Source organism: Aspergillus lentulus (genome assembly GCF_001445615.1).
Source record: "Aspergillus lentulus DNA, contig: Alt09, strain: IFM 54703, whole genome shotgun sequence".
Classification (NCBI taxonomy): Eukaryota; Fungi; Ascomycota; class Eurotiomycetes; order Eurotiales; family Aspergillaceae; genus Aspergillus; species Aspergillus lentulus.
Genome location: NW_028322117.1, coordinates 1,983,594 through 1,996,393, shown reverse-complemented (window position 1 = coordinate 1,996,393; position 12,800 = coordinate 1,983,594). Strand labels below are relative to the sequence as shown.

The 12,800-nt window shown below is 50.3% G+C and overlaps 6 protein-coding genes across 6 annotated transcripts; 3 read left to right on the top strand and 3 right to left on the bottom strand.

The window, feature by feature from the left end:
• On the top strand, positions 1-1,506 carry ALT_5484 (uncharacterized protein; the record flags this gene model as incomplete). Its single annotated transcript, XM_033554759.2, has 5 exons — positions 1-195; positions 259-363; positions 417-641; positions 699-841; positions 909-1,506. The coding sequence occupies 5 exons, from the start codon at positions 1-3 to the stop codon at positions 1,504-1,506; spliced, it is 1,266 nt and encodes a 421-aa protein (XP_033410650.2).
• A 242-nt stretch (positions 1,507-1,748) lies between these two features.
• On the bottom strand, positions 1,749-3,731 carry ALT_5483 (glycoside hydrolase family 47 protein; the record flags this gene model as incomplete). Its single annotated transcript, XM_033554760.2, has 4 exons — positions 1,749-1,794; positions 1,845-2,102; positions 2,170-2,961; positions 3,016-3,731. The coding sequence occupies 4 exons, from the start codon at positions 3,729-3,731 to the stop codon at positions 1,749-1,751; spliced, it is 1,812 nt and encodes a 603-aa protein (XP_033410651.2).
• A 1,609-nt stretch (positions 3,732-5,340) lies between these two features.
• Positions 5,341-6,392, top strand: ALT_5482 (mediator of RNA polymerase II transcription subunit 20; the record flags this gene model as incomplete). Its single annotated transcript, XM_089599918.1, has 3 exons — positions 5,341-5,354; positions 5,408-5,955; positions 6,010-6,392. The coding sequence occupies 3 exons, from the start codon at positions 5,341-5,343 to the stop codon at positions 6,390-6,392; spliced, it is 945 nt and encodes a 314-aa protein (XP_089455795.1).
• Positions 6,393-6,769: 377 nt separating this feature from the next.
• ALT_5481 (calmodulin) lies at positions 6,770-7,671 on the bottom strand (the record flags this gene model as incomplete). Its single annotated transcript, XM_033554762.2, has 6 exons — positions 6,770-6,804; positions 6,875-7,087; positions 7,157-7,282; positions 7,402-7,417; positions 7,507-7,563; positions 7,669-7,671. 6 exons carry the CDS (start codon positions 7,669-7,671, stop codon positions 6,770-6,772), a joined length of 450 nt encoding a protein of 149 aa, XP_033410653.1.
• A 1,508-nt stretch (positions 7,672-9,179) lies between these two features.
• ALT_5480 (t-SNARE syntaxin TLG2) lies at positions 9,180-10,539 on the top strand (the record flags this gene model as incomplete). The annotated part of the gene is made up of 4 exons (XM_033554763.2): positions 9,180-9,202; positions 9,270-9,802; positions 9,861-10,201; positions 10,264-10,539. The coding sequence occupies 4 exons, from the start codon at positions 9,180-9,182 to the stop codon at positions 10,537-10,539; spliced, it is 1,173 nt and encodes a 390-aa protein (XP_033410654.2).
• A 484-nt stretch (positions 10,540-11,023) lies between these two features.
• On the bottom strand, positions 11,024-12,486 carry ALT_5479 (CTD-interacting domain-containing protein; the record flags this gene model as incomplete). Its single annotated transcript, XM_033554764.2, has 5 exons — positions 11,024-11,883; positions 11,939-12,080; positions 12,129-12,187; positions 12,238-12,329; positions 12,389-12,486. 5 exons carry the CDS (start codon positions 12,484-12,486, stop codon positions 11,024-11,026), a joined length of 1,251 nt encoding a protein of 416 aa, XP_033410655.2.
• Between the last annotated feature and the right edge of the window lie 314 nt (positions 12,487-12,800).

The following is a 12,800-nucleotide window of genomic DNA, read 5'->3' as shown; positions in this document are numbered from 1 at the left end:
ATGGGCCCGTATGTTCCTCCAGGACAGTCACCACCATTCCAGGTGGTGGATGACCTGCATCATGGTGCCTGGATAATTATAACCGCTGCCTTCGGGCTGGTCGTTTCATTAGTCTGTCTTCTCATCCGGGTGTATGTGCGACTGGCCCTCAGTCCTCCCTTTGCATATGATGATTACGTTCTTCTTGGGGCAACGGTGAGCTTTGGGACAGGCCTTCCCAGAGTCAAAGCACAGGCTAATGAATTCTGTCATGTTCAGGTTGTTGCCATCGCGCAGTCCACACTGATCTTCGTGGCTGTCTCTCAAGGATTCGGAACCTCGATCAATCTGCTGGCGCAAGAGCAAGTCAACAGAATCCAAACAGTAAGAGAGCCTGCAAGTCACGCAACTCAGACACAACCCTCACAAGCATATAGTTGGTCACAATAAGCGACATCCTCTACCTGATCACCATCTACGTCTCTAAATGCTGCGTCGTGGGCATCTACCTCCGGCTGACGCCTCAAAAAACCCACAACCAAATCTCCTGGGCAACGCTCATCCTATGCACATTATGGATCATCCCAAGCGCACTCATCCTCGCCGTCAACTGTGAAATGAATCGCCCCTGGAAGACATCAGGAGGCCAATGCCGCAACCTGGTGAGCCATGTTCTTCGGAAAGCGCATTCTCACTACCCTTAACTCACACACATCCAGCTCCAACGATGGGAATTCATTACGGCGATGGACATCGTCACCGAACTCATCCTCTTCGCCCTGGCCGTCACCCTTCTCCAGGGCCTCTTCATGCCGCTGAAACGCAAACTCCAAATCGGCTCTGCCTTTCTCTTCCGACTCCCGTAAGCCTAAGCCCAACGTCTCCCTTCCCTATACACAATGTCCGAAGCCTAATACTAACAATCCCAGCCTCATCATGTTCACCATCTTCCACATCTACACCCTAAAAGGCCACTACCATGCTCCAGACCCGACCCTCTCGGTCGTCACATCCAAGATCTGGTCGCAGGTGGAGCTCAACTACGCCCTGGTCGCATGCAGCGTGTTCTGCCTACGGCCCTTCATGGCAGCCGTGAGCACAAATTACGGCACGGCGGGCGACTCGAACCTGAAAAGCAGCTTTGGGTCTTCGTCGCGGACGCCCAAGGACAATAGCACCGGGTCTGGATCCAAGTCTAGGATCGGGCCCTTGGGCGGCGAGGAGAGGAGGACGTGGCGATCGCGCTTGTGGGAGCGTCGCGCGGCGAAGGATGGGCGTGCGGGAGACCTTGAGAAGTGTTTGGCGACTGGGGGGATTGGTACCGAGGACTCGACGATTGCGCCTTTATCGCCGCCGATTGAGTTGGTGGAGCGGAAGGGTTTGACCAGTGCAGGGAGTGATGGGACCACGAAGATGATCATCCGGAAGGATGTGCAGTACTCGGTTGAGTATAAGCGGAAAAGACCAGACTCGGGTGTTAATCCAGATGCAAAGTACTGGGATACTTATGTAACGAGTGAGTCATAGTACAACGCTGTGTACGATATATAAAGACCGGATGATACTATAATGTTAATTCACCAGTGACTTCTATATAGTTTAGGGAGCCCAACTGGATATTGGAGTAAATGCTTCAAGTTGGCCCTCTTATAATCAGCAAATAGAATGATTAGACCATGTTTCCTTTCCCTTGAGTAAACGCCACCTAACAATGCCAAAGCACAAGGCCCTACATATCGAGATGAAAAGGAAGGGGTTGGTTGAGAAGCCTATGTACGAGCAGAGGGACGCTTGAATGGATGCGCTTCCGTATTCCTGCTTAATCGTTAGCTTTGGCGAGAACCTCACAAGACAACAGCACATACAGTACGTAATCATCCAAGCTGACAAGCCCTGGTTCGGAGAAGATGAGATAGAAGTACTTCAAGGTCTCGGCCAACCAGAAACTTTCCATGTAATCTAACTGGGTTGTCTTCACATCCCGTACGTCGTCTATTGCGGCATGGGCATGCTTAGTCCGAGTCGCCTTCTCAATGCTCTGAAACATTCTCCATGCATCGTCCTGCAATTTCTTGTCCCCAGTGATGCGGTACATGATGAAAACTGACTCAATAGCCTCGGGTCTAGAACCAAGGTCAGCACTACTGCACCTGACGCAAGACGAAAAGCAATTGTCAGCAAATCACATACCGTAGCAAATACCTCGGGTCCGATATCTCAGTTAGGCCAGGTTGAAGCCCACTCTCCTGGATAATTGTCTTGGCTTCTTGAACAGTGTCTGTCGCCTTTGATCCCTTGGCCAGTCGCCGCCGGACATCTTGATACCACTTCTGCTCGTCCCATTCACAATTATCCATGCTCTGACAAGGGCTCAGATGCATGATTTCCGGCATGATTCCGGTGGGCATGACGTCGTATGCCCAGATACAGCCATCTGTTAGCTTTCGTGCAATCGAAAGCTCCTCCGGGCGGTTGAAAACCTTAGCCCCGATACCCACAGTGCCCCCAAAAAAGCATTTCAGATGTTCCCATTGAGGCTCCGGGGGCGCGTTGGTTCCGAGACTCGTGTGGGTGTTCCCGGCGAAGAGGAGATCCTCGCCGTTTTTGGTCATGGGTCGAAACAATAAGCGCTTCTTGATCGCCTCCATGGCGGCAGCATACATCTTACGGTATTGGTTCGTCTGAGCTCCCAGCAGCATGTGCTCTTTCGGCAAATACTCATACGTTGAGTCGGCCATTCCACCCACAGTAAAGCGAGGGTCCGTAAACTCTAAATCCTGAGCGTTGACCATCATAGGCCACAGCCCAGGAATTTTGGTCTTATTCTGAGCGTCGTCGAGAACGTTTGTAATTCGCTGGACAGCATCAAAGTACTTGGGATCATGAGTCAGCTGAGACAGCCTAGTGAACTCTAGATTCAAGGAACCCAATTCTGCGAGGATAGTTTGTCTGCTTGGTTGAATGCTCAGGCCTCGCGCAGATCTATGGCCTAGTTAACAGTAGCTTTGGTGGTTCCAGAAACAATGGCCGGCTTACCTGCTCCATTGCCAGCGAGACTGAGGCATCCTATTGCTAGTATCAAAGGCATCGTAGATCATGTCGGCCAGTTCCACCGCCTTCTTCAGAAGGATTGGGTGCTTTCCGTCGGTCAGGTCGTAGGCTCCAAGTAACCCTCCTACATATCGGATAGTAGTTTCGAATACATTGATCTGGATGGCGTCGGTGGTAGTAAAATCAATGTGCTCAATGGCATGCAACGCATCCTTGAACTCGTTTTCCATACCCATAATGACGAGAGTGTCGAGTGCGTCCACCAGAGTGGCAGCCCAGCCAGCAAATGTGGTCCTGTAGCGAGCACTGAGGGGCGAAAGTTCATCGCGCATCCAGGCATGCTGCTTGTACCCTTTCCAAGCATGCGTGAAGGCCTCCTTGACGGCTTTCTGTCTGTTCACTCTTTTCCTTCGACCAAGCCACGATTCCTTCGCGAAGTCGTACTGGACACGAGGGATCGCGGACGGCGCGGGCGTGGGGAGAGGAATAAAACTGGAGACAGGATGTCTTTCGGTATGTTTGGTCCAATGGATACGGTCATCGTTCTGCGGGGGTTGGGGATGGTATTCTGCGTAGTATGAGTGGTCGTCGACAAAGGGAGGCTCCGCGCCAGGCGGTAGACTCGAGAAAAGGAAGAAGGTAATGAGAATTAGAATAAAGGTTAGTAAGGCATAGCGATAGCGCCTGCGACCTAGAATCATAGCGCTGACGATGAGGTGCTCCCTCGACTAGGGACAGCTGTTGTGGAGACAATGAGGGGACCGAGCTTCTCTAAGCTGGAATTTAGTCAATAGCGAAACGACGAGGCAGCATCAGGCGGTCTTGATGCAGCATGGCCAAGGCAAAGTTGCTTGACAGATGTTGAATGTTGGAAATCAATGAGAAAGAGCAACATTCGGAGGTTAGTGAGAAGGAAGCGCTTGAGTACGGCGGAGTAAGGGAGGGGGAAGCTCCAGACGCCGCACTGATGTACACACGACAGCTTCCCTGTGAGAGTGGAGAATAATAGCCTGTCAGGGTCGCTCCAGGGACTATTCTGGGCCATGATCGCCCCTGTTTTACTAAACCCTTGGAATCCATCTAATAGACAGATAATAATGATTGGCGGAAAATACTGGCGATTGATTGTCAGGATTGCCTAAGAAAGCACTGCAAGGAGCTTCTAGCATGATTGATTTCTATGCCTGCTAACAAGAAGTTGGTAACGCAGACCCTCATTCTTTGAGCCCGTCGGACTTCAAATTCCTGTACGCAGTATGAGTATGCTGAAGACCCTGAGCAGAGATCGGCATGCAGTGGAAAATAAGGGGCCCGCAAGATTGGCGTGGCAGTGTTGTTCCTGCACTGTCAAGCTGATCGAGAAAGACGTGTATCGAATAGGAGGACAATAGGCGTGCACATCAAAGGGGTCGGGTATCCTCATTGCGTAATCCGGTGGTCCCCAAACCCTTGATACCTCGAACAGACTACCAGTCATAGGTAGATAGTTTTGGGAAAAGCAAACTAGGTCTGGGCCTATTTAGCGGGTGGATATTTCTATTCTTGTGTTTGATCCTCTAACAATCCAAGACAGCCAAATCCCGCCTCTCTTGGTCCGTGTCTTGGCATTATCTCAGATATGTAGTTTCTGCTGCTCATACAAATCCTGCGGGACTTGGAGGTAATAGACCAAATAAGGGAACGTAGTCTTGCGCGTAATAAAGAGAGATCCAATCATTCGGAATAATGCCTTACTTGCTTGACGAAGAAATGTGAAACGCTGTTTCGAATGACCTTTTTCAATCAGTTTGCATGGTTTGCATTATTGGTGCGTTGTTGCCTCGACATCTTAGACCACAAGGGATGCGATAGCATCATAGGTAGTCTCTGTACGGATCAATAAAGCCATACCTTCAAGTTTCGCTATTGCATTAATTTGGATATATGTTTCCTTTTTGTTGGTGAACATGCTCCTGCTGGAGGTCATTAGAGTTTAATATCATTTGCCGTTTGTATGATAGAGGTAGGCTAAGGACCATTATGTCGCAATGCAAGTAGACCACTGCTTTGTCCATACTAACGATAGTGTAGGCGAATCCTCAAGAGTGGACCTGCTTTGATGTTCTGAAGACGTTCCATGACTCTGATCTTTTGGATACTCTCACCAGTGGCCTAATCTTGAACACTTTCCACGGGGCTGCAAATTTCTATTACGCAGAATCCATTTTACTATCAGTGGGGGTGATCCTGTGACAGATTGTCAATCGCAAGATTGATACTTCATCACTTTACTTTGGTTCATAATCTCTCCTAGGAGGAATAAGACATACAATGCCTATCACAGGGTAGATGTGTCTCGAGTTCTGGTTCTAGCCACTAATGCTAACTGCTCATGCAGAGTGTTCTTCATTCCCGCAAACCCAAATGCCTCTACAGCTCTCGCGACCATCACAGAACGGTTGCACTCCGCCGTCGCAGAGGAGCCTGTCGCAATAGGCCGATGGGCATTGGAGCATAAGTTGATGAGGGATACGCCCTCCTGCGTGCCTGGGTCAGGGCCCCAGCGACACGCTCACCCCCGATACATGCAATTTCTATCGTTATCCTACTACCCCAATCACGGATTCATCTACACCTCTCAGACTCCCGAGAAGACAGGGCAATCTCCCGCCCCGAATGCTGCTACTCCCCAACCTGGACTCACCCCTGCTTCGGGTTCAGCCACTCCAAGCAATGCCGCCGCAGCGGGCGGTTCCGCCATGGTGATGAGCACCGTGCCTCTGCCTTCTTCCGGAGCTCTGTTCAAGCACTTTGTCTACGCCTGCCAACCATTCTGGTGCCATCGACATACGGTAGCTGTACCGGGGGGTATGGTCTACGATGTCGGCGATTTTCGAGTACGTATTGGGGACGTGCGGCAGACGCAGCCGGCGGTGAGGGTCCGAGGTACAGTCGTGGAGATAGAATACAGGGGCCCGTCACTGGTGACTTCTATCTCAGCTCAATACGTACAGTCTAAACGAGGGGCGAATCTAGGCGGGGCCACGGATGTTTCGGATAATGACCATGACTCGGGGATCGACCTCGCGCTCTTCGGCGGTATCGAAGATGCAGATATCGATGCGGAGTACTCTGCAACTGCAGCGCTGATCCGGGAGTTCTGGGCCAAGCTGGGAATCGAGGGAGCGCGAGAAGCGATCCTTGTACCGGACGTTGGCAGAGAGGTGAAAGAGCATTTGAAGAAACTAAAATTACAAGAGAAAATGGGACAGACGGCACCAAGGAATGACGGACATGCCCTACAGCAGGACGAGGACCCGGACCCGGATGCAGGAACAGACCTAGCTAGACAGTTTATGGAGATTTTCAGGTTTAACAGATGAATGCAATGTCTGAAGGCCCGAGAGCACTTGGATCATGAGTGGAATTCAGGTATAAGTGATGACTAAAGGTGGGCAAGAGCAATTAGAAGCAAAATGAGGCGATCACACTGAATATGTGGAAATAACCAGACCTGTAAAGTCTCACGGAGGTTCTCCATCAAATACCAAATTGCTCAAGTCAAAGTCAGAGCAATCATTTCCGAGTCTCCACAGGAGCACCAACAATTCTAGCAGAAGGGTCATAAAAGGGCAACCTCGATCCATACTCCATATCTATCAGCTACACTGGTAATAGCAACGAAGGTCAGACGGAAAGAGTGGATATATGTATTGACACCCGACTAGCTAAGAACGAACAGAACAGCCGAACGAAACGCTTATTTTTGCATCATGAGCTGAACGAACTCGTTGTCTAGAAACAATTAGCGAAATGTCCCATGTAATTTGGTGTCCAACAGAAGAAAGCTGTCTGATCAACATACAATCAATTCGGCCGTCACCGTCCTGATCCGCCTCGCGGATCATCTCGTCAACTTCGTCATCAGTGAGCTTCTCTCCGATAGAGGTCATAACGTGGCGCAGCTCCGCAGCGGAGATGAAACCGTTGTTGTCGCGGTCGAAGACCTTGAAAGCTTCCCTGATTTCCTCTTCAGAGTCGGTGTCCTTCATCTTCCGAGCCATCATAGTAAGGAATTCTGAATACGAGTTAATGAGTTAATGATTGTTCTCCTCCCTCCCGAGGTCACACCAAATGCATCGCATACCAGGGAAATCGATGGTGCCGTTGTTGTCAGCATCCACCTCGTTGATCATATCTTGCAGCTCTGATTCAGAAGGGTTCTGGCCCAGGGAGCGCATCACAGTGCCCAATTCCTTGGTGGTGATCTGGCCTAATAGTCAAACATAGATATTATCAGTATTGATGGATCATTTCCGGGTATTGTGCGTCGGCATTTGAACATGGTCGCATGCAAGCAGTCGTTCGAGGAGCGGAAAAAAGGTCACTAACCATCACCATCCTTGTCCTATAGGTCGAATCTCGTGTGAGCGCACACCCTCAAGGTTGTGGAAATTCCTCTTCTGCGACGACTAGTGAGGTGGACAGTTCACTTACGAAGAGAGAGAAAGCCTCCTTGTACTCGGAAACCTGTTCCTCAGTCAAAGAGTCGGCCTAGACATTGGGGGGTCAGCAACTTTTGTCAATATTAGTCGATCTGCCCCGCAAAGTGGGGGATTTCAGTAGGACTCGGCAAGGCGAATGAACAAGAACGCATACCATGGTGGAAAATAGGAATGTTAAAAGTGATAAGGAAAACGGAAAGTGTAAGCTGGTTGAACAGTGGCCTGTAAAGGGTATATAAAGGCTGGACAGCCGGTGGTTTAGCGAGGTCGTGATGGTAGCGGGGGAAGAAGTGTTTAAGGGGAAGCTGAGCCAAGTCGACAATAATAACTGGACCCGCCAGAGAACGAGCTGGATGCCTGGCAAACCAGGCCGTCGCGTAATTTTAGTACTGACGGCCTGAAAACGTGACCCGCCCGGAGCACCGCCTGGCCAAAGCGCCCAAAGAGGGCTGAAGGGCTGAAGTGCTGAAGGTTAGGTTGGCAAGGACAAGCTTACTGCCTGCCATCTGCATTATCTATTGCAGAGGACAGAAACTCTCGGATCTTATGACTCTGCTGCGGAGAATTCTGTCCAGCATGTGCATCTGCACACATCAACCCCCATAGTTGGCATGCGAATCCCCCCTTTGGTATATCCAGGCTGTTACTGTGGTGCTGACGACGCCTCGCGATCCAAGGCCAGTAGTGAAGCTTGAAGGCAACAAGTTCTGGCTACCGTTCCTTAGCGGTGGCAGTGCTCTTTAAGCGTCAACTATTCAGCTTTTAATAGCACAGAATATCTCATCTAGGTGCCGTGTCTCGTACACATAGCGTGGCTGCCTTGCTTGTCAATGTTACTGTCTGGATATGTCTGTTCTTGAGCCTCGTTACTTACGTTGACTGATTTTAATTTGTCTAATACAATTGGAACCCGGCGTGCATACAAGTATCTTCAGGAACTCAAATCATTGTCTGGATTCCGGAACCGAGCCACGAATCCCAAGTGTCTCCCCCTGGATGTGACGACTTTTAACACGTTGATCAACAGACGAGACAAACGAATTGAGGTGGAGATTGTCACTCGACTCACTCCCGTCCATATCCATGTATAATGATTTATCCAACTACCTACTTAGATAGCCAGATGCTCTTTTCATCGGATTCAGCAGTTCCGATGCTAATTACTTCCACCCATGTTGCTGTATTGACCACATTGTACCTAAACATCCAAGGCAGAATATCCTCAGCGTCACCGAATTTTCTCTTCTGTACAACGGAGATCCCAGATATGTGTAATAGTACCATATTCACCAGCCACCTACCTGATGGATCTGGGGAGAGCCCAGATTACAGGTCCGTTACGGGAAGTACCAGAACGGCTTTCCCTGAAGCGGCATGGCGTCATACGGACTGGTGCCCCTTCACGTGGGCCATTGTTGGTGATGAGCTGCGGATGTCGGCGATATCTTTGTGATTGCGACGAGTTGTAAGCTTCAAGTACCTTCCCATTTCACACTATACCCTATTGCGACCGCATTATTGCTCTTAGCCAGCCTCTGCTTCACGCCGTCATATAATACTACGTCCCAGAACTTCATATTTGACCGACGATGATCCGGACAAGCTCGGCCGCTATCCGCCAAAGACTACCATAGGAATCCCTCATACCCCAGATTACCTGCCGCAATGTGGCGGGACCGCACGAACCTGTACTCCTCTACAGCCCTTGGAACTTAGCTGGCATACAAAGCTGACAATACTCCTGTCCTTTCCCAGATATATCTCCTACCGTCAATCATTCGCGCACCACCCAGCCAAGAAGCCACGTTATATCGGGCCGTCCAATGGCTTCACCGACACACCGTCACAATCCGAAGAGAGTCGCAGACTCATATCCGACTCCGGGGGCTTAGAAGATGATGGCGATGCGATCATTGAGATGGATCTCCTGCCCCCGCAGTGGGTCGATGTTCAAGACGAGGTGACCGAGTTGCTCGCGGACATTGCGCAAAAGTCGGCACAGCTGGACAAGTTGCACCAGAAGCATCTACTGCCAGGCTTCGGCGACGAGGATGTAAGGAGGCAGGATGAGCGTATGATCGAGCGACTCACACAGGATATAACTCGCGGATTCCATGAGTGTCAGAAGGCGGTTCAGAGAATCGAAGTGATGGTGCGCGAGGCCAAGCAACAGGGCGGAGTGAGTGCCGGGGACGAGACCATGGCGAAGAACATCCAGATATCCTTGGCTTCCAGGGTGCAAGAGGCTAGTGCTCGGTTTAGGAAGAAGCAGAGCACCTATCTGAAGAGTATGCACTGTTACCCTTCATGGCCATTGGGAAAATGTTGTAACCCCCGATTTGACAGAATTACGAGGACTGGAGGGTGCTGCGGCGCCTTTTGACCGCGCCCCGACGCCACAGAATCCCTACATGGATCCTTCATTAATGGAGTCCGACGCCGACAAGTCATTTTCTCAATCGACTCTCATGCAAACGTCGCAGCGACTCACCGGTCAACATGACGAAGCCATTGAGCAACGAGAGCGGGAGATCAACGACATCGCGAAGAGCATCATTGAGTTGTCGGACATATTTCGTGAACTACAAGCGATGGTGATCGATCAGGGAACCATGCTGGACCGGATAGACTATAATATCGAACGGATGGGTACTGAGGTCAAGGCAGCCGAGAAGGAACTAAAAGTGGTATGTTCATCGCTTATGAGAGGTCGAGGGGCTACCAATGGACTGACAAATGCTGCTTAAAGGCCACCAACTATCAACGGCGAACGACAAAACGCAAAATCCTCCTTCTTCTTATCATCCTGGTTGCAGGGATGATCATCCTACTAATAGTCAAACCAAAGAGGCATAGCTCTCCAGCTCCTACACCGTCCCCTCCCCCACCAGTCGAACAGCCGCCAGCTGAGCAGCCACCAAGTCTTTTCCCTCGAACATCCGCATCTGTCTATCGTCGAAAGAGGCGCCCGTTTCCGATTCAGACTTCAGAGGACAAGTTGTTCGAACCGGGTATGAATGGGTAGTCATACTTGATAGATACGGTTATGACAAGAATAATGCATAATATTACCATCTATAGCGCCTTCATGAAGCAGTGATCGGATTAGGTCTAGTTTTGTAGTTTATCTAAGCCCATCGCTCTCTGTACCTTGCATTTACAGTGGCATCTTAAACAAACAGGAAGCGAGATACTTCGTAATGCCTGTCATTGAACTACCTTAGCTATCGGGACAGAACCTACACATACGGTGCTCATGTCCTGGGACAGCAACGCCGCAAGAGTCAAAATTGGAAGTCACAAAAGAAAGGCTCCATCGTAATAAACTGGCAAATAACTCCAGCTCGATATCGGTCACATGCAGACGAAGATTGAATAGACCAAGCCCACCAGAAGTAATATCACACTGTAACGAAGCTATGTTGGGGAATATGGATCAAAGTCAGAAGTGTAAAGCAGAATGCCCGGACGAGGAAAATAGGACCGGCAGCTTAGATGCTTTAAGGACGCTACCTCTCCTGCGGATAGCCCTCCTGACTCAGTAGCTCGGCGACATCAGCGTCCAGGTCGCCGCTAGCGAATTGCGCATAGTCCTCCTCTCCATGGGTAACCTTACGCTTCTTGGAGTTGACCCCGTTGGGACTGCCCTGCTGAAGCATGCTGGGAAGATTCGACAATCCTGGTAGTTCCGCGTCAGATGGCACATTATTGGTAGGTTGTCCGATGCCTGGAAGCGAAAAACCATCGACCTGAGCTTCCTCCACCGACTCTGGGATTTTCTCCTGGGGGGCTTGCATTGGGGACCCAACCGGGGTGATTGCTTCCACTGGCGGGGGAGTCAAAGCCTCGACCTCCGGACGAGCCACGGCTGGTGCTTCAGCGCCCGCGTCGCTAGGCTGAAGCACGGGTGGATTGTCCATAGAAAGTCCTCTCATGATACTATCTTCCACGTCCCGCTTCTTCGCTTCAGTCTCCGCCTTCCTTTCAGTCAGCTGCGAGAGAACGGACTGCTCTTTTGATAAGGCTGCACGATTGGTTTCAAGGAGCTTCTCAAGACCATCGATGAGTGCCAAGCGCGATTTGATGACCTCGGACACAGAACTTTCAGCGTTTGCAAGCGCTTTCAGTAGTTGGCTCAGACGTGCAGCGTGCACTGGAGGAGTTGGTAGGGGTACGGCGGGATCATTCATTTTGTCGTACTCTCCATTTGCTGCAGTAGCAGACGCACCGGAGGCCATTGTCGCTTTAGACAAAGCTGCTTGCAGAGGCACCAGCGGCTGGAGTTCGGATGGAACCGAACCAGATGGGCTCGAGAAAAGGGATCCGCCCAACAATGGCTTTTTACCGGTCGACCGTGACTTATCAATCTCTATAGTTCGATAAGCCAACTGACAGTTAGGCCGAATATCACGAGAAAAGCTTACCATCCACACGAGCCTCTACAGCTTCCTGAATAGGTATCTCAAAAATTGACCGTTGCCTCCACACCTCAACAACTCGTCGAAGCTTCTGCTGGATGTCGTTTGAAGCACCTTTGTATGCAGTTGCCATGGCCTCCGCAATGATCTACATTGAATTAACCTCCATTCTTACGCCACGCAAAGGAGTACCAACCGGAGAGAATGCGATTAGAAAATCATCCTTCCGTCTGGCTTTTGATTGTTGTGCGACCTCTAACCACTCGTTAGTTCGAGAGCACTGGTCCGATTTGCAAAGTTTGTACCGTTAGCAAGGTAGATAAGGTTCAGCCTTTTGGGCGCAGGCGAATCGCGAAGTTTCTGTAGCCAAAGTTGCGCCGTCCGTTCTGCATGTCGTCTGATGTCGAGAAATCATTAGCATCTCCTCTAAGAGACTCATTACTGTGGCTCAATTACCTGTGAAACATAACCCATTGGGCAACTGTGACGATACCCTCCTGCGTCTCGTTTAGCGCTGAGAGTTTGGCTTTGACAGCGTCATCAGTGTACGCCATGCTGAAAGAAAGCCACGACCGAACGCGTCTAGAAGGCGATGTATTGATGAGTTGAAACCAGCTGAATTGGATGCTTTACTGGTATTACTCCAGATTTGAGGAGCTTAGCAGGAAGTTATATTGACAAAAGAATGGATGCTGGTGTCGGGTCAATTGAGAAACACAACAGCATAAGCAGCTTCATGTGAGAGCAGATAATCGAAGATATGGTATGAAAGTAATGTGAAGGTGACAGTGTTCTTGAAGTGAAGCTCATCGAAGCTCCAGACCAACTACGGAAGCTTCCTGACCGCCCTTCGCGGCAGAATCCCCGG